Source organism: Sinocyclocheilus anshuiensis, unplaced genomic scaffold (genome assembly GCF_001515605.1).
Source record: "Sinocyclocheilus anshuiensis isolate Anshui unplaced genomic scaffold, SAMN03320099.WGS_v1.1 scaffold283, whole genome shotgun sequence".
NCBI classification, from domain to species: domain Eukaryota; kingdom Metazoa; phylum Chordata; class Actinopteri; order Cypriniformes; family Cyprinidae; genus Sinocyclocheilus; species Sinocyclocheilus anshuiensis.
Genome location: NW_015549605.1, coordinates 723,198 through 743,384, shown reverse-complemented (window position 1 = coordinate 743,384; position 20,187 = coordinate 723,198). Strand labels below are relative to the sequence as shown.

At 37.4% G+C, this 20,187-nt stretch overlaps 2 protein-coding genes and 1 pseudogene across 2 annotated transcripts in view; all 3 read left to right on the top strand.

Moving 5' to 3' along the window:
- Positions 1–5,993, top strand: part of LOC107658721 (filamin-C-like) — a 51,390-nt gene extending 45,397 nt beyond the window's left edge. The window contains exons 30-41 of the mRNA XM_016447376.1: positions 262–451; positions 579–602; positions 793–1,040; positions 1,764–1,856; positions 2,250–2,349; positions 2,465–2,605; positions 2,739–2,867; positions 2,970–3,143; positions 4,280–4,441; positions 4,991–5,194; positions 5,650–5,802; positions 5,890–5,993. Coding sequence (XP_016302862.1) covers positions 262–451; positions 579–602; positions 793–1,040; positions 1,764–1,856; positions 2,250–2,349; positions 2,465–2,605; positions 2,739–2,867; positions 2,970–3,143; positions 4,280–4,441; positions 4,991–5,194; positions 5,650–5,802; positions 5,890–5,993 — 1,722 coding nt within the window. The remainder of the gene's footprint in view (positions 1–261; positions 452–578; positions 603–792; positions 1,041–1,763; positions 1,857–2,249; positions 2,350–2,464; positions 2,606–2,738; positions 2,868–2,969; positions 3,144–4,279; positions 4,442–4,990; positions 5,195–5,649; positions 5,803–5,889) is intronic.
- An 830-nt stretch (positions 5,994–6,823) lies between these two features.
- On the top strand, positions 6,824–10,528 carry LOC107658720 (filamin-C-like; annotated as a pseudogene).
- Positions 10,529–10,597: 69 nt separating this feature from the next.
- On the top strand, positions 10,598–14,672 carry LOC107658718 (filamin-C-like). The gene is made up of 5 exons (XM_016447375.1): positions 10,598–10,634; positions 11,705–11,881; positions 11,969–12,187; positions 13,331–13,537; positions 13,627–14,672. The coding sequence occupies exons 1-5, from the start codon at positions 10,598–10,600 to the stop codon at positions 13,812–13,814; spliced, it is 828 nt and encodes a 275-aa protein (XP_016302861.1). The 3' UTR covers positions 13,815–14,672.
- Positions 14,673–20,187: the final 5,515 nt, after the last annotated feature.

Here is a 20,187-nt window from a genome sequence, read left to right as displayed (position 1 = left end):
CGCGAGTGACAATCACGCAGTGTGAATTATCAAACATGCGATCTGAGGGAATCGCCGACACGTCGCCGACGCCCTCAAAATCGTTGGCATGCTAAATATCTGGAGCTGTTGGCGATTCACAATCACCAAAATTAAACTGCTTAATCGATTGCATCTCTTATCGACAATTAATCGATCATCGATTAATCGTTGACATCCCTAATAGACACACATACACACTCATTCCCATGAACACAGTTTAACAACTCATTCATTTTGCAGGACCCAGAAGGAAAACCAAAGAAAGCCAACATTCGAGATAACAGAGATGGAACATACACCGTGTCCTACGTCCCAGATATGACAGGACGCTACACTATTACAATCAAATATGGTGGAGATGAGATCCCATACTCACCCTACCGCATACATGCGCTGCCTAGTGGAGATGCCAGCAAATGCCTTGTGACAGGTCAGTTGTATGTGACATATTGCTTGATTAAAATGTTATCTTAGCAGTCTAGTTTCTTTTTTGAAACAGCATCTTATGCACACTTTTATGATCATGAATTGTAACAGCTCTTTTTGTTGATTTGTAGTGTCAATTGGGGGACACGGATTAGGTGAGTTTTTTGAAAACATCATCAGTTACCTATATTGAACTTTGCAAGTCTTTTTATGTAGGATCAGTTTAGACCTTTTTTTGTCATTATGGTGAATGTCAAAAAGTGACCCAGTGCACATGAATTCACACAATAACTCTCTGAATGGTGTAGTAAAATAGCTTTATTGTGATTGCTGTGTCATGGACAGGCTCTGGGCTCGGACCCACTATTCAAATCGGCGAGGAGACCGTTATCACTGTGGATGCAAAGGCTGCTGGGAAGGGGAAGGTCACCTGCAAAGTGTCAACTCCAGATGGGGCGGAGCTAGACGTGGATGTGGTGGAGAATGCGGACGGGACATTTGATATTTATTATACTGCTCCAGAGCCTGGGAAATATGTCATAACCATTCGCTTTGGAGGAGAGCACATTCCCAACAGCCCCTTCCATGTGGTGGTGAGCACCTTCTTTTTGAAAGAAGCCTCTTATGCTCACCAAGTCTGCATTTATTTAAATACAAAAATACAGTAAAACAGTAATATTGTGAAATATTATTACAATTTAAAATATCTGTTTTCTATTTTTAATATATTTTAAAATATAATTTATTCCTGTGATGCAAAGCTGAATTTTCAGCATCTTCAGTGTCACATGATCCTTCAGAAATCATTCTAATATGCTGATTTGATTCTCAAGAAATATTTCTTATTATTATCAATGTTGAAAACAGTTGTACTGTCTAATGTTTTCTGTAGAAAACAAGATTTTCTTCTAGGACTCCTCATGAATAAACATTCAAAATTACAGCATTTATTTTACATAAAACATTTTTGTAACAATGTAAAAGTCTTTATTGTTACTATTGATCAATTTGAAGCATCCAAAATATAAATTTCTTTAAAAAATGTACTGACCCCAGACTTCTGAACAGTAGTGTATATGTTATATTTGTATTTGTTTTATGCAAATGATCATAAACAAATTCAAAATATGGCTACCAGTGCATGGTGTGTTTTTACAAAATAATTATTCTCCCAAATAAAAACATTTTTGTGCCTCATTCATTGAGATTATGTTTAATTTAGCAATTCAATTCCAGTTCAGTGGGTCGAATTGAATTAGCTGCATGTAAATGTGTGTCGTGTGAAGCCCTAAACATGTGACCACCTCCTTCTCCAGGCATCTGATACCATCCCTATAATCGAGGAACCATGTGATAAACTACAGTTACAGCAGCCCTACGCCCCCTACCAGGGCTACACCCCTCACTGGGTACACACCACCCCTAGTCATCAGATAACGTCCTAAACGCTCTCTGCTCCTCAGCCTTTATCATTACACCTTTTCATTTCATCCATCTTTGCTTAATTTCCCATGAGCTGTACTGCTGATGTCTTTTTAACAAGTTATTAAACGGCTAGTTGGCTGATCATGCATTCGTAGAGTTAATGAATAGGTTGTTGATCTCCTATTGCAGAGCCGTTGTTTTGCACAAGGTTCTTTGTAGCTGCTGCTTTTATGAATTTATTTCATCTACTGCTGCCCAACCAGCCTGTGCCATTGTCTGTTTTTCGTTTTCCTGCCATTAACCCTTTGCACGCACTTATATCTTCTCACTGTATTTAGTTAGCAGTGCAGTGATGCTAAAATTGCTTTCTCTTTAAGGCCACGGAGGAACCAGTCACTGCAGTGGATGCCATGGAGCCAATGCTCCGCCCGTTCAATCTGGTCATTCCATTTACTGTGCAAAAGGGGGAGATTACAGGTATTAACACTTATTAAAAAATAAATAATTATCAGAGGTGCAAGGAAGCATGCATCTTTTCAAAAAGGCCTGTGGAATTCAGTATTTGCAAAGATGGCATTTTTTTTTTTTTAAGGTGATGTACGTATGCCCTCTGGTAAAACCGCCTGTCCCCACATCACTGATAACAAGGACGGGACTGTGACGGTCAAATACAGCCCCAATGAGAAGGGCCTACATGAGATGGACATCAAATATGACGGGAACCACATACCAGGTATCAAAACAATTAGAGGTTTGCTGCTCTAAAATCTGTAAATGTAATAATTATGCTATAATTGGTCTGTTAAATAATTTCTGTGTTCATCTTTAAACATGAAGTCACACTCTTTCAAAATTCTCGCTTACAGGAAGTCCGCTGCAGTTCTATGTGGATGCCATTAACAGCGGGCATGTGAATGCATACGGCCCTGGTCTGAGTCACGGCATGGTCAACAAACCCACCACCTTCACAATCGTCACTAAGGATGCTGGAGAAGGTAATACACACACACCAAACCTGGCAGCCTCACAGTCACATTGCATTAGTCTCACATTGCCAGACTTCTGACTTCCCACATTGCTCTCTCATCTTCTCTCAGGTGGTCTGTCTTTGGCAGTGGAAGGCCCTTCTAAAGCAGAGATCAGCTGTAAGGATAATAAAGATGGCACCTGCACTGTGTCCTACCTGCCAATGGCCCCAGGAGGCTATAATATAATCGTCAAGTTTGATGACAAGCACATCGCTGGAAGCCCCTTTACAGCCAAGATCACAGGTAGGGGGTTTTATGTGCCCAAATATGGGTATGAGAGAGAGAGAGAGAGAGAGAGAGAGAGAAAGAGAGAGGATGAACAAGAGAGGGCAAAGTTATGTCTCTCCATAACGTCTGTGAAGCACTAAATTAGCTGCCGTGTGTGTTTATGTGTGTGCGCGTGCCTTCACACCTGGAGAATTTAACCACATGTGAAGTGCTTCTAAAAGTAGGAGCCACTTCCTGGGAGTTTTTAGAAACAGGAAGCAGCTGTTTCCCCCCTCCTTCAGTCTCACTCTCACTTTGCCCCTCAACACTGCTCTCCACAACGGAACTGGCGTTGCACCCGCACAGTAAATGTTTATTTTTATTAACTGGATTATATGTGATTTATTTTTAGTAACTGGATAATATGTGTTTTATGTACACTGCCTTTAAAAAGTTTGGGGTCAAAAATGTTATTAATCAAAAATAACAGTAATATTGTGAAATATTATTGCAATTTCTAATATTGGTTTCCTAGATTAATATACTTTAAAATATAATTTATTTCTGTGATGCAGCGCTGAATTTTCATCAGCCATTACTCCAGTCTTCACTGTCACATGATCCTTCAGAAATCATTCTAATATGCTGATTTATTATCAGTGTTGAAACTGTTGTGCTGCTTATTATTTTTTTGGAATCTGTGATAATTTTTTCTTTGATTCTTTGATGAATAAAAAGTTAAAAAGAACAGCATTTATTCAAAATAGAATCTTTTCTAACAATATAAGTCTTTACTATCACTTAAAAAAAATAAAAATAAATTTAACACATCCTTGCTGAATAAAAGTATTAATTTCTTTAAAAAAAAAGGAAAAAATATTTTGAATAGTAGTTTATATTATGTAATACAAAATTTATATTTCGAATAAACATTCGAAAATGTATATTTTCAAATTTTATTTATCAAAGAATCCTGAAAAAAGTATCACAGGTCTCAAAAAATATTAAGCAGCACATCTGATTCTAACATTGATTATAAATCAGCATATTAGAATGATTTCTGTAGAACCATGTCACACTGAAGACTAGAGTAATGATGCTGAAAATTCAGCTTAACATAACATAACATAAATTGTTATTTTTAATTATTTTCTATCTCATTCTTGATGAAGGTGATGACTCCATGAGGACGTCTCAGCTGAACGTTGGCACAGCCACAGACGTGTCACTGAAGATCACAGAGACGGACCTGAGCTCCCTGACCGCGAGCATCAGAGCCCCATCTGGCAATGAGGAGCCCTGCCTGCTGAAGAGACTGCCAAACCGACACATCGGTAAGTCACACGTCAAGCCTGCCAGCACCTACATGCGTCACGACTGAACTGATAAAGCAGAATATTAATAAGCCAGATCATATTATTTGTGAATAGATTCAGTTACTAAGGGATTTTAAAGACCCCAAATTTTGAATTTCCATCAGGAAGTTCAGGTAGGACTTATTGAAGTTTGTATACACCCCTGCAAACAAGAGGAGTCACCAATATTTAGGTACATTTTCCCAGAAGATTGTGTCACTGCAAATGTAATGATAACACTTTTAGAAACTAGATAAACCTATGAGGTTTTTCATAACAAGATGTCAGCAATCAAACTCTGAAACTTTCTGATGAGGTGACGCCTGTAGTGTTTGCCTCAAAAAACCCGATTTGAGACTAAGAGCTCCTTCCTGCGATTTCAAAGAGAATCAACTATCAGCTCAGAAAAGGCTTTTGATGTAAAGCCAAACCCTGAGGACTATCTTTTTTGTTGGATATGACGGTGCTACCATAAAATACTCGATAAACCTGAACAAAGAACTCATTCCCATTGCTCTTTGCATTCAGGAATATCTTTCACTCCTAAAGAGGTGGGTGAGCATGTGGTCAGCGTGAAGAAGAATGGAAAACACGTGACCAACAGCCCATTCAAGATCATGGTGGGGCAGTCTGAGATCGGAGATGCCAGTAAGGTGAAGGTGTTTGGCAAAGGACTGATTGAAGGACACACCTTTGAAGTGGCTGAGTTCATTGTGGACACCAGAAGTGCAGGTAAATGGTATTCTAGGATATTTGTGGCTTCCATAATGCACTTAAGGTACAGACATACTACACTACGATGGAAAATAAAAACATTTTTTTTTTTGGAGGCAAAATTTCGACATTTTACCAAGCAACTTTCTGTTGGTCAGTACGGCAAATTCGTATGACTATTGCCCTTGTGCAAAACTCTCAATCACACAGTTTCCTATTGAAATGAATGGAAATTTCACAGAGCAACAGTAAATATTACTGCACCTTAAGCCTGAAGTACACTTCACTTTTGACACAAACGTTTAGCGTTATCTGACTGGATGTGTAAAATTTATGTCATGCGCACTGAATGCATAAACTAGCATGTGTGTACAAACTGGGATTTATGAAGGTTGGATTCACTAAACAGTCGTGCTTCTTTTGCAAACTGTATTTAATCATAAAAGCCATTGGTTCTGGTCAATATGTTATAGGTTATGGAGGTCTTGGTCTGTCCATCGAGGGGCCCAGTAAAGTTGACATTAACTGTTCGGATGTGGAAGATGGAACCTGCAGAGTGACCTACTGCCCAACCGAACCCGGAACTTACATCATCAACATCAAATTTGCCGACCAACATGTGCCAGGTACAGCATAACCCTCAAACTGAAGTCTCTTTAAGACTTTGCTTCTGAGGTGGGTGACTCTTTTAAACACTTCATGTTGTTCCACAGGAAGTCCATTTACAGTGAAGGTTCTGGGCGAGGGAAGAATGAAGGAGAGCATCACCAGAAAGAGGCAGGCGCCCTCTATTGCCACGGTGGGCAGCACTTCCTAAAAAGGGTTTAGAACCGCCCCTGGTATAGCGTGCATAATTATACTGAAACATTAATATATAACCAGTTTACCTGATTTAATGTGATGGCTGAGCCTGTTTCTGAGATAACAACATGCCAATTCGTGTTTGGATTTACGACACGGCTAACTATAAATCATCTTACACTGTCAATACACGTGAATATTCATAAATCCTCAAGGGAATGTCTCTGAATTAACTGATGCTTGCGCCCCCCTTGACAGGTGCCCCACAGGTTAAAAACCCCTGGTCTAGTAGATACTGCATTTGGTTTGAAACTTACTTAACGAGCGTTAAAAAGTACGTTTGATGCAATATAAATATGAGTAGCATAAATGAAGTTCATTTGTATTACACTCACCATGTTGTCACTGTCAAATGACCTACCAGCATCAGTTGCGTCACTTCACTGGCATTCACAACTACTCTCCCGTGGCCTCATGGGATAATTTTTATGTGCACTTCAGAATCTCGCCAGAAGTAGGGTACTTTTCGCCTATTGTTGACATATACTACTCATCTCATACTATTTTTCACCTACTACTACTATAGGCATATACAGACATAGAGCTCGTCTCTTTTTCCACCTGTTTCCCACTGTCACACGTGTCACTTCCTGTCTCCTCAATCAGAGTGGTTCTGTATGAAACTATACAATTTAAGTTATTTTGATTTAAATAAAGAATACAGAATTTGTTTCCATTCTGCTCAGAAGCATGCATTTCCTGTTTCTCTTTTTTCATCGCTTCTTTTCTTCTTCCTTCTTCTCTTTCCTTCTTTCTCTGTCTTTCGGGTTCCACATCTGTAGGGAACTGGTTTCAGATGGTGTCGGCCCAAGAGCGGCTCACGCGTACCTTCACCCGCAGCAGCCACACCTACACACGAACCGAACGCACCGAGATCAGCAAGACCCGCGCGGGCGAGACCAAACGGGAAGTGCGGGTAGAAGAGAGCACCCAGGTGGGGGGCAACCCCTTTAGGGATGTTTTCGGTGGATTCCGGGGCAGGGAGAGCCGGGGACCCTTCAGCAGCGCCCAGGGCCGACAATCAGAGGGTGTGTGTTTGTGTGTGTTGATCACTGGTTAAAGGGTTGGTTCACCCAAAAATTAGCCCATGTTTTACTTACTTTCAAGGCTTCTTAGGTGTACATGACTTTCTTAGTATTCTTAGTATATAGTATTCTGGTCTGTGAGCGTATATGCGTTCAGGGGGCGTGGCTTTGGCCGGCGATTGCAGGGAGGGTGGGACGTTCGCTTTCAGTGCTATCAGGCTAAAGTTAGCATTTTCCAAGATCTCCTACTGCACCTTTAAGTTTTGCAGCTATTACAAGTTTCTTTTCGTGTTACTGTGAATGTGCGTGTGATGTCATGGTATGTGTGTGTTTATGGGGTTTTCGGCAGGAATGAGCGCACACTTTCCACTGCAGACATTTATGACAGGAGAGCTGAGCTGGAAAATCTGAGCAGCATTCAACTCTGTGGGCAGCCCAGCCAAAACACCCTCTTTTATAGAAGAAATGCCTGAAATTTTATGTGAAATGTCTCATTCGTGTGCCCTTCCTCTTTTCCCTTCCCTCTTTCTCATCCTCTCTCTCAGGTGAATCAGGTACGCAGGAAATGACCGCACAGGTGACGAGTCCCAGTGGCAACACAGAGGACGCTGAGATCATAGAGGGAGAGGACAGCACCTATAGTGTGCGTTTTGTGCCTCAGGAGATGGGCCCCCACACTGTCAATGTAAAATACAGGGGACAGCATGTCCCCGGAAGCCCCTTCCAGTTCACTGTGGGGCCCCTGGGAGAGGGAGGGGCCCATAAGGTTCGGGCTGGTGGTACTGGACTGGACAGAGGTGTGGCTGGAGTTCCAGGTAAGAGACAAGAAGCTGTGTTGTTGTTTACGAAAATAGTTGATGGAAAAAAAATGTATTTAAAATGTAAAAAAATTGGCAATGTTGTTATTGTAATATCGAGATACTATTATAGGTTTTAATATTTTGAAATAGTTTTTATTTTTACATTTTGTTGTGTTTTTTGGCATTTTTACAATTTTTTAAGCATTTTTATTTCAGTTTTGGGTATTTCAATAATAAATGTTAAACTAAATGAAAATGTGAAATTTTGCCTTGCCAATTAATTGAACTAAAATAAGTTTAAATTGTAGTTTATTTCAGTTAACTTGTATTTTATTTAAAGAAAATGAAAACAAATTGAACTTAATTTATTTAACAAAAAAAGTGTTTTTTATGGTTTTAATTTTAGTTATGTGTTATAACCATGCTTGGCTGCTAACTGTAATGAAAATAGGATGAACTACTGAAATTAAACCACTAGAAACTACAACTGAAATAAAAAATAAAGCTAAATAAAAATCTAAAAAAAAAAATGAAAATGAGAATATAAAAACTAATTTAAAATAGGCTACTAATAAATACTGTAATAGTATACAAAAAATAGTGAAATAAGACTGACAGGAAGTCAGGTACTCTTTATTTTTTCTGGTATATTGTGAACATTAAAACATTATTTTTGTGTGATTTTTTTAGCTGAGTTCAGTATCTGGACCCGTGAGGCTGGCGCTGGCGGTTTGTCCATAGCTGTTGAGGGGCCCAGCAAAGCAGAAATTTCCTTTGAGGACAGGAAGGATGGTTCCTGTGGGGTGGCCTATGTAGTGCAGGAACCTGGTACTACAACCTAGTATTTGCTTTAGTGTTGAAATTTTCCCTTAAGTAATTTTCAATTACACTCAGTCTTTTTTTCCTCATTTATTTGATTTCAGGTGACTATGAGGTGTCAATCAAATTTAACGACGAGCATATCCCAGACAGCCCTTTCATAGTTCCTATTGCATCAGTGTCAGATGATGCCCGCCTGCTTACCATCACCAGCCTGCAGGTGAGTGATTCCAGATCAAACACACTCACGCACGAGTCGTGTGGAGAGGGATCGTTCTTCTCTGTAGCAGCGGGACACACTCTCTGTGAGAGCACTTGATGGAGAGCACAGGACAGCTTATCATGAGACGAGACAAGTGTACTTGCAGTTCCCTTCACGAAGAGTGAAGAAGGAGTTTCTCAAGAAAGACAAATGAGCATGACGGAGTAGCAGAGCATTTTTATGTTGGCCATTGTGAATATACTTAATGAGAAAGGCACATCTTTACATATTCAGTTTTAAACTTCTGAAGATTAGATGATATTCCAAAACTGTTCAGATTCTCTAAGTCTGTGTGGCTGTGTCTGTCTGTGCAGGAGATGGGTCTGAAGGTGAATCAAGAAGCCTCGTTTGCCGTGCAGCTGAACGGAGCGAGAGGGGCGATTGATGCTAAGGTTCACACACCATCTGGAGCAGTGGAGGAGTGTTACATCACTGAGCTAGACAATGGTGAGCATATGGTCCAATACTCATGAATATAAAAAGTCTGGGGAATTATTTGTCTGTAATAAATTGTATGATTTATATGTATTATTATTAATATTCATATATAGTTTTATTAAACATTTTTATTATACTATTTTGTTCATGTTAATTTTTTTTACATTATTTATATAGTGTATTTTTCAAATATAATAAAAATCATGTGTGTGTGTATTATTTAGTATATTTTTGTATTACAATTTTTATTCTATTTTCATAATTTTGTATATTTTTATTTATGTTTTCTCTAAATATATTTATATTTATACAACATTCATTTTTATGTTTTATAAATTATTCATTATGCAATACATTACTTTAATTTAATGAGGAAAAAAAATTAACTTAAATGATTTTAGCAAATGGCTGCAATATAACAGAGTGAAAAATTGAAGGGGGTCTGAATACTTTCCGTACCCACTGTATATTTTTTCTTCAGTTTTTTTATATATTATTTTGATTACATTTTTTTTTATCATATTATTTTAGGTTATGTATTATTATTTATCTAAGATCCCAAATCTACTATATGATCGCTGTAAAATTTAAAGACACAGTACAACTGATATTAGTTAGATAGAGGGTGCATTTGAACACTGCGTGCCTGTTTTTGTGCAGATAAACACGCCATACGGTTTATTCCACGGGAGAATGGCGTCCACTCCATCGATGTCCGTTTTAACGGGAGTCACATCCCAGGCAGTCCCTTCAAGATCCGTGTAGGAGAACCCGGCCAGGCAGGAGATCCAGGAATGGTGACGGCTTTTGGGCCCGCACTGGAGGGGGGAACTACAGGTACAGTACAACACCAATGAACAGCCAATCACGAGTGTTAAGACACAAACACAAAGAAACTCACTGGCTTCATCTCATCCGTCACAGGTGTAGCGTCAGATTTCATTGTAAACACGTGTAACGCTGGCTCAGGAGCTCTGTCGGTCACCATCGACGGCCCATCGAAGGTGAAGATGGATTGTCAGGAGTGTCCAGAAGGATACAAGGTCACCTACACACCCATGGCTCCCGGCAGCTACCTCATCTCCATCAAATATGGAGGACCGCAGCATATCGTGGGCAGCCCCTTCAAAGCCAAAGTCTCTGGTGAGCCATCACACACTACAGTACATTAAACTAGGCTTTTTTGCTCTTTACGTATGCTTGGACAGACACCGAGATGGCTTACACACAGTTAGCCAAAGGGCATTTTATCTGTAGTCCACCCTATTATATTATTGTTATTTTTATTATTAATTTAACAAGGACTGTGCACATTAAAAAAACATTACTGTAGATGTGCCACAGTTAGCCAAAGGGTATTTTTTTATCTGTATTCCACCCAAAAAACAAAACATAAAATCACAATATTATTAATATTAAAATATAATATAAATTAAAAAAACTAATTTGATGATAAAATGGTTATAAACATGAAAAACTACATTGTTGTCCCTTAAATATTAGATATAAAAAAGGCCACCTACAGCATCTTGAAATCTACACCTGAAGTGGTGTAACAAAAACAGTTCAGCATGTAAATGTTTGATATTATATTATATTATATTATATTATATTATTCCACCCTAAAAACTAAAATTTTAATATTATTTATATAAAAATATAATTCAAAATCGAAAATATTAAAATGGCTATCAACATGAAAATATTGAATAATAAACGCTGCTTTATAGCACCTTGAAATCTACACCTATTAACGTTTTAATTGCTAATGCGCTGTTTATTGATGTCCTTATGTCTGTATTATATTATATATATTTTTATTACACACATTAATAAACATTACTGTAAATACGGCACAGTTGGCCAAAGAGTTGGCTGTATTAGATCAAAAGGGTGCTTCTACTAAATACTGAGCAAAGGGTCTGAATACTTAGGACCATGTGATATTTCAGTTTTTCTTTTTTAATAAATCTGCAAAAATGTCAACGATTCTGTGTTTTTCTGTCAATATGGGGTGCTGTGTGTACATTAATGAGGAAAAAAAATTAACTTAAATGATTTTAGCAAATGGCTGCAATATAACAGAGTGAAAAATTGAAGGGGGTCTGAATACTTTCCGTACCCACTGTATATTTTTTCTTCAGTTTTTTTATATATTATTTTGATTACATTTTTTTTTATCATATTATTTTAGGTTATGTATTATTATTTATCTAAGATCCCAAATCTACTATATGATCGCTGTAAAATTTAAAGACACAGTACAACTGATATTAGTTAGATAGAGGGTGCATTTGAACACTGCGTGCCTGTTTTTGTGCAGATAAACACGCCATACGGTTTATTCCACGGGAGAATGGCGTCCACTCCATCGATGTCCGTTTTAACGGGAGTCACATCCCAGGCAGTCCCTTCAAGATCCGTGTAGGAGAACCCGGCCAGGCAGGAGATCCAGGAATGGTGACGGCTTTTGGGCCCGCACTGGAGGGGGGAACTACAGGTACAGTACAACACCAATGAACAGCCAATCACGAGTGTTAAGACACAAACACAAAGAAACTCACTGGCTTCATCTCATCCGTCACAGGTGTAGCGTCAGATTTCATTGTAAACACGTGTAACGCTGGCTCAGGAGCTCTGTCGGTCACCATCGACGGCCCATCGAAGGTGAAGATGGATTGTCAGGAGTGTCCAGAAGGATACAAGGTCACCTACACACCCATGGCTCCCGGCAGCTACCTCATCTCCATCAAATATGGAGGACCGCAGCATATCGTGGGCAGCCCCTTCAAAGCCAAAGTCTCTGGTGAGCCATCACACACTACAGTACATTAAACTAGGCTTTTTTGCTCTTTACGTATGCTTGGACAGACACCGAGATGGCTTACACACAGTTAGCCAAAGGGCATTTTATCTGTAGTCCACCCTATTATATTATTGTTATTTTTATTATTAATTTAACAAGGACTGTGCACATTAAAAAAACATTACTGTAGATGTGCCACAGTTAGCCAAAGGGTATTTTTTTATCTGTATTCCACCCAAAAAACAAAACATAAAATCACAATATTATTAATATTAAAATATAATATAAATTAAAAAAACTAATTTGATGATAAAATGGTTATAAACATGAAAAACTACATTGTTGTCCCTTAAATATTAGATATAAAAAAGGCCACCTACAGCATCTTGAAATCTACACCTGAAGTGGTGTAACAAAAACAGTTCAGCATGTAAATGTTTGATATTATATTATATTATATTATATTATATTATTCCACCCTAAAAACTAAAATTTTAATATTATTTATATAAAAATATAATTCAAAATCGAAAATATTAAAATGGCTATCAACATGAAAATATTGAATAATAAACGCTGCTTTATAGCACCTTGAAATCTACACCTATTAACGTTTTAATTGCTAATGCGCTGTTTATTGATGTCCTTATGTCTGTATTATATTATATATATTTTTATTACACACATTAATAAACATTACTGTAAATACGGCACAGTTGGCCAAAGAGTATTTTTCATCTGTAGTCCACCCAAACACAAAATATAAAATCTAAATATTATTAGTATAAAAATATAAAAAAAATATTTAAAAAATATGAACGTGGTTATAAACAAAAACTGCTTTGTTGTTCTTTATAAAAAAGCTGGACAAATACATAAATGTGTAAATAACTATTATTAAAAAGCTTTCTTGCGCTCATGTTGAAATAGGAAAATCTGGTTCTGAGATGATATGATCAGGCAGATTGTCATACAACGTGATGGAGTGGATTTGAAACCACACAAGCTTATGACAACTATGAAAATGTGCGACTTGAGATTGAGACTAATGATTGGAGGGGAAAAAATGACAGCGGACATCTTTCCACCTCAACTCATCTTTCATAGAGAAGCAGAATGATAAGAGGAAATCCTCTCTTCCAGGTGCACGTCTCTCCGGAGGACACTCTCTACACGAAACGTCATCGGTTCTGGTGGAAACGGTCATGAAATCGTCCTCAGTGGCCGGATCTTTCTCTACTCTGCCAAAGTTCTCGTCTGATGCCAGTAAGGTGATCTCCAGGGGGGCCGGACTCTCCAAAGCCTTCACTGGCCAGAAGAACACCTTCACAGTGGACTGCAGTAAAGCAGGTACAGCTTTCTGGACAAGACATGTTTGTGCATATTACCCATAATGCTCTCATGCAGATGACTAAACGGCTTTTATTTTGTTTCGTCAGGGACAAACATGTTAATGGTAGGAGTGCACGGGCCAAAGACTCCCTGTGAGGAAGTGTACGTCAAACACATGGGCAACAGAATGTACAATGTCACATACACAGTGAAGGAGAAAGGCGACTACATCCTGATAGTCAAATGGGGCGAAGAAATGGTGCCCGGAAGCCCTTTCCACGTCACCGTGCCTTAAAGACTGTCTTTAGACCCTCTCCTCTATGCAAAGACTCTACTGATCGTCCTGGGAAAGAGACGGGACTCACCGACAATGCCTTTTCATGACATATTAATCAAGAAAACCGCTTCTATATCTGCATACGCTTTATTCAAAGTCCATTATGTGCTCATTTCACACTCGGTTATGTATCGTCATTTTTTGTATTCTGTTATTTTAGATGTTGTGAGACTAGACAATGTTTGAATGATGAAATGCTAATTTGAAGACGCTTCGTGCTGAATCACATCCATCTTGTAACCAGTGAAGTTACTGTCTGGACCATTTACAGAAAGCTGAATTATTTTATCTTTTTTTTTTTTTAAATCTAATGCTAAAAACTGGTCTTATTTTTGTGATGGAATAACACTATTTAGTCTGGACTAGGTTTGAAGCCAGTCCTAATCAAGGGATTAGTTTGAGCGGAGAAAGCCTGATATTTAAGTCCTGGTGGACAAGGTTCAGACTCACGCTGGGTCTAAACCGGTCCCGGGTGGCCCAGCACCCCTGCAGAATGGGTTGTGTGATTGGTTAGATTTTTTTGTACCAAGCGGTGTAGCAAAAACCGTTCAGCATGTGAATGTTTGAAATCCCACAGTTTTTACAGTGACTATGTTAAAGAGCAACATTTTATAGTGATTTTATATCTATGAATTTAAAATAGAAATGTATGGAGAGACACTAATTGTTTGATATTTTAATCTACTGTTTGGTAAAACTGTGCTGGCATATTAAAGTTTTAATTGCTAACGTGCTGTTTATTGATGTCCATATTATAATATCTTATATTAAAAATATTAATAATTATATTTACTATTTATAATATTTATTATGATTTGTTTAACATGGACAGTGCACATTACACATTACTGTAAATGCACAACAAAGGCTATTTTTAATCTGTGATCCATTGATAGACTGTTACAGTGTTCCCCTAAAAAATAATACAAAATATAAAATAAAGATATACAATTTTTTATAAACATGAGGAAATGCATTGCTGTTCCTTTTATATATATATATATATATAAGACATAACCAATTTTTTTTAATTAATGGATTTTTTTTAAATGAATGGAAATTCTATATCATATCAACATTTGTCATAAATACATAAATATAATAATAATAATAATAATAATAATAATAATGATGATGATAATAATAATAATAATAATAATAATAATTATTATTATTATTATTTTAGCCATCCAACACGACAAATGTAAAAGCATGAGAATATTTATGCGTTTTGCTTGTATGCCATATGTTTGTTGCATTTGCAGCCACTAGAGGGCGCTCTCCCACTAGTGAATGCCAGGTGTAGTTAATGAGGTATTAGTTACAAACACAATCAATGGAAACTGTCCAGGGGAAAAGATCCTTCAGGTCAGTGTTTGGATTATACTATTGATTGCGATTTAAAATAGCAGTATTTCCCCAATTTATCCCAGATAAATCAATGAAAGGCATTTAAAATAAGCACAAGTATTTTTAGTTATCAAGTGTATCACGTAGCCCATCTTGAGAGAGAAAGAGATGTTTCCTTTCTGGCCTCATCACTAACACCATAACTAGGGTGGACCATATTAAACATGTCAGGAGGAAAATTCCTTCAAATAGGTAAATAAAACTGGAATGGTTTTCCAACTGAGATTAGATTTTTTCTGTACTCTCAGGGAATGTAGATTCTGAGGCCTGAAATGTGTTAAATATGTGCTGTAATGTGAAATGCTCAAATGATCAAGCTCTTTTCCTTCCAGTTTAATGAGCAGAATGAAAACGCATAAGTTTGTGTTTTCCTGATTCTGATCTCGCCACGTAATATGTGTAATATTCTCAGTTATATGAATCCAGTCAGTTCAGACAAGCGTGCTATTTTGCTACAGACATCAATATTCTGGTTTTGTTAAAAGTATGCGGTTTGTGTCAGATATTCTGCTCATCTATCATCATGTCTGAGTCTTAATAAATATGAAAAAGCTGGAATATTTCGGTCACTTCAGTTCTATAGAGTTCCACATTGCTCGGTTTGGGCTTTCATAGTGATCGATGACCATTTTGCCGGTGCAGGAGTCAGATGCAGTGAGGAAGAGGATGAAGAGGCTCGCAGAACCATCATCTGCTTCTTTAGACACATTGGTTGAGTAAGATCTATTGCTGCTCTTGAACCATGGCACTTTCTAGAAAACTTGATTCTGATTGGCCAATCTTGGTATCCTGTGGCCAGGTGTTTCCTAATACTTTTCCTAATGATCATACTTTTCATGAATCACAGTGCGTCCTCTCGTTTCATACAAACGTCAAAAAAGGACGACAACGTACGCTGCAGTTATGTAAATCCAGGTGGATTTTGATTGGCTGTCTTAATCGTTCATCCAAATAAATAAATAAATAGAATGAATGAATGAATGAATGAATTAATTAATTAATAATAAAAAAATTAAATAAATCTGAAAGAAGTTTCAAAGATATGTTCACTTCGCCGTAAGGATTATCAGAACGTTGTAATTATAGGCCCTTTACTCACTGTTAGGGATGTAACGATTACCGGTTTGACGATAAATCGTGATAAAATACCCCACGGTTAGTATTATCGTTTCATATTTTAATTATCACTATAACCGTATTCGATTACCGCGATTTGAACAACTGAGGATAAGTAAACTAAAGGATAAGATACTGTCCAGCACAGGGCTCCAGAGTGCGACCAAATGGGCGCATTTTGCGATCATTTTTTCTGCCGGTGCGAATAAATTTTGTGTGCGGTCGCACTGGCGCGACCACCGCATTGTTTAACTCATAAGCGCTGCATTTCTGTTGCATATGAGAAACATCAAACGGCAAACGAAACTGAAAGCATAACGAAATATACGCTACTCGTTTGAGCTGCGCAGCGCTATAGAGTGTAGCGCCTGGTTTATACTCGCAGCGTCAGCACGAGCGCGAAGCTGCATGCAGCAAAAATTACGTGAATATTGAGGACACGATGGATGGTTTTCATGCTAAAGTTAAGTAAAAGACCGCTTCTTAAACCAAAGGTGAACATGTTGGTATTCTTGTGGGGGGAAAAAACATGCAAGCACTGTCACCGACAGCAAGTTTAGTTTTACTTTTCTTTTTGTTTTCATTTTGAAAAGCTTGTTATCTTTGCTGTTTACCTCACGTTATGCTATGGAGGCTCTCTTTTTTATTTATTGGATTCCTCAGTGTTTGCTAAACATTCTGTAATTTATTAGTCGGTATATAATACAGTATGTGGTGTAGGCCTATGCCATGCCTCGTCTTATTCATTTTTGTTAATAAACGTTTTGTAAGCTAGTTTGTCATTGTGCTGTAAATTTTGACCGGTTGATGAAAAACAAGCTTATGTAGATTTTACACATTTAAACAATAAGGTATGTATTATTTATAGAGCAGATATGATACATATAATCATTTATTAATCAATTATCATTTTGACTTGACCCTTTTCTTTATTTAAAAGCAGAAATGTAAGGTTTACCATTTATGAAACTTGCTTATGAAAGCTTTATTTGAACATTTACATTAGATATTTGAACATGCTATTAGATAAACTGTTGTCAGTCATGTTGTCATTTAAAATCCGGACATCATTGGCAATGTTATTGTCTTAGTTATGCAAACAAAAAGTCATTTTATTTGTTGTTTGTTGATTTTAAATGTAAAACTTGGTGAAATGATTTGTGTCAGTACTTATTGAACATTTCCAGCACATTTGAACAATACCATGATAATACTGATAACCGTGATCATTTTGGTCATTATAATCGTGATAAGAAATTTTCATACCGTTACATCCCTACTCACTGTTATATCAGTGCAATTCAGTCTTATTGCTATAATGATTTTTCTTAAATGCACTCTTAAATCCGTTTTTTTCTTAGCTTTAAGATAATATAGGCTACAGGTATGAATGTAGTTATGGGAGAAAGAAGCTTTTCGAACCTTTGAATCAATTGAACCAATTTCTTCGCAAAATGATTCATTTTTTCGAAGCGCTCGAAACACCACACGCTGGTGCCGTCTGCTGGTCAGAATGGTGTATAAGCAACGAAAACTTGGGACAGACATGCATAAAAGAGATATTTTTCAAATATTATACACATTTTTTTATCTGGGAACAGGTAAAAAATCTTTGAAATTGTGTATACTGAAATCACGTGGCAATTTGATAAACACTCCAAATCACTGGTAAGAAACAAATTATTCGCAAAGGTTTTGAAGCTTCAAGAAGCAGTGTTTCGAAAGCGCCCATCGTGTATTCAATATTGTATTAATTGTCAAGTAACCATATAATAATCAGGAAAATGCACAGCCAGTTATTTTCGCAAAATAAACACCTTATGTGAACACTTCGCTATTCTCAGAGTTATTAAAACGTAACTGTTTTAGTTATCATAATAGGTATCGTCCTTGCGGAAGGTCCTTTACTCTCTATAGTTATAATCTCAGTACGACTATTCTCTGTAGAGGTAAGAGTTCAAATAGGCTGAATTAAATGGGTTATCTATGAATGCATGCATGATATTCAAAGTGCATTATGGGAGTTAAAGACTGACTCCTTAAGTGACTGGCCCCGTAGGCCCACAGGTCAATCCCTTCATATGCGTTTTACCTTATGCTCTCGGCCACCGCACTATCCATATATCCCAAGAACTCTCCTTCTGCAAATAAAGATAGATAGATACCTAGTGGCTGCACCCAGTCACCTCATCAGTATGTGAACGTCCTCCTGAAAGGTGCTTGATCTCTACTTTCTTTTTGTCCCTGGGCTGGGCCTCCAGGAGTGGGCTAGATAGAGCCCATCTTAATGAGATACGGGGGATGACAGGAACCTAATGGATTCCTGGTCATTTGTAATGAGGATGTAAATGGCAATAAAGGCTCTGGGGCTCAGAATTAAAGCTGCATATTTCTAACACCGAGTCGCAGTGGAGTCGTTCAAACGGATTTCTCGTTATAGAGAAAAAAAGGACAGGAAAGGGGGAAAAGCCATTTAAAGGCATGGAGAGAGAGAGAATGTAAACACCTGGTTGTGTGTGTGGGACAATCGCTTGGCAACGTAAATGACCTCGCACCTGTGGATGGAGGTATAGCGGGGCGTACTGTCCTTCCTTTGACAGTATTTGATTAAGTGAGCTTAATCTCCTGTGGATTGTGACGCAAACTGAGGAGAGTCAACAAGAACAAACGCCATTCCTATTATGTGTTTTGAAGGTTGACAGATTTTAAGTCATTTTAAATTTGAAAAGAGAAAAATGGCAAATGTGGTATTTCTTTTATAAAACAGATCAATAAGCAATAAGTTAATAATTAGTAAAGATGTGGCTCACATTAGCTAAAGTTAAGCTAAAAATGTTCTTTGTCTATTATCAATAGCGTAGGTATGTATGAAGTAAAGGTCACACAGAAGTCAATTTCAAATCAACCAGCTGTCTGATGGTCTATATAGCAAATTTGCATGATCAACTGAAACCAATGCAAGATCTGTGGAAAAATTGTTCATCCTCACTCGAAATTACTGATTGTGGTGATTTCTATGAAAAATACTGCATTGTGCCTGTGAAAATGGAAAAAATCAGTCACTTATCAGGTTGAGTGAATAATTCAATGACTCCCTCATAAAGACAGTGGCTGCATCCGAAATCGCATACTTTCCTACTAGGTGAAAAACAATATGTGCATGAAGTAGTATGTCAGAATTCACAGTATTCATAAAACAGCTAAGTCAATACTAGATGACGTACTATTTCTGAAATGCATATGAATAAAATTCATACTACACACATTCAAACTATAGAACATACGTTTTTAACAGTCGACAAGTAATTTCTTATTCAGAAGTGCCTACTTTTTGGATTTCAGATGCAGCCAGTCACTTGTTTTGTTTCAGAATTAATCATTTTTGAACAAATCGTTTGAGTGAATGATTCACTCATACAGACATTTACTGGTTGCCAACTGAGTCATTGAAAAACCTCTCTAGAAATACAGTATATGGTTGGCAAATTTGTCAAAAATATCAAAAACTACTCTGAACTCAAATGTTTTACTGATTTCTTTTCTTTTTTTAAAGTTATTATTGTTCCATTCTTGTTGGCATAATTTCATGAAAGTTGTTTTTAACGTAAATAAAAAAAGACTCTATGGAATGTGCAAACGCAGACAAGCAGGGTGATATGAAAACAGTAAAAAGTCTCTGCGCTTTTGGATTGTTACGACTCCGCACTCGTTTCTCAGCCAGCCAAATTCGAGGATCTGAGCTAATTTGCTGCGTTTAATTTTCGGAGATGTTTTGTTTAAAAGCGTTTACAACTCGACAGTTGGC

Coding starts and splice junctions, on each gene's coding strand:
- LOC107658718 (XM_016447375.1), top strand. CDS start 10,598: ATGGCTTACACACAGTTAGCCAAAGGGCATTTTATCT. Junction 10,635..11,704: donor AGCCAAAGGGCATTTTATCT/GTAGTCCACCCT, acceptor GTTTTTGTGCAG/ATAAACACGCCATACGGTTT. Junction 12,188..13,330: donor CTTCAAAGCCAAAGTCTCTG/GTGAGCCATCAC, acceptor CCTCTCTTCCAG/GTGCACGTCTCTCCGGAGGA.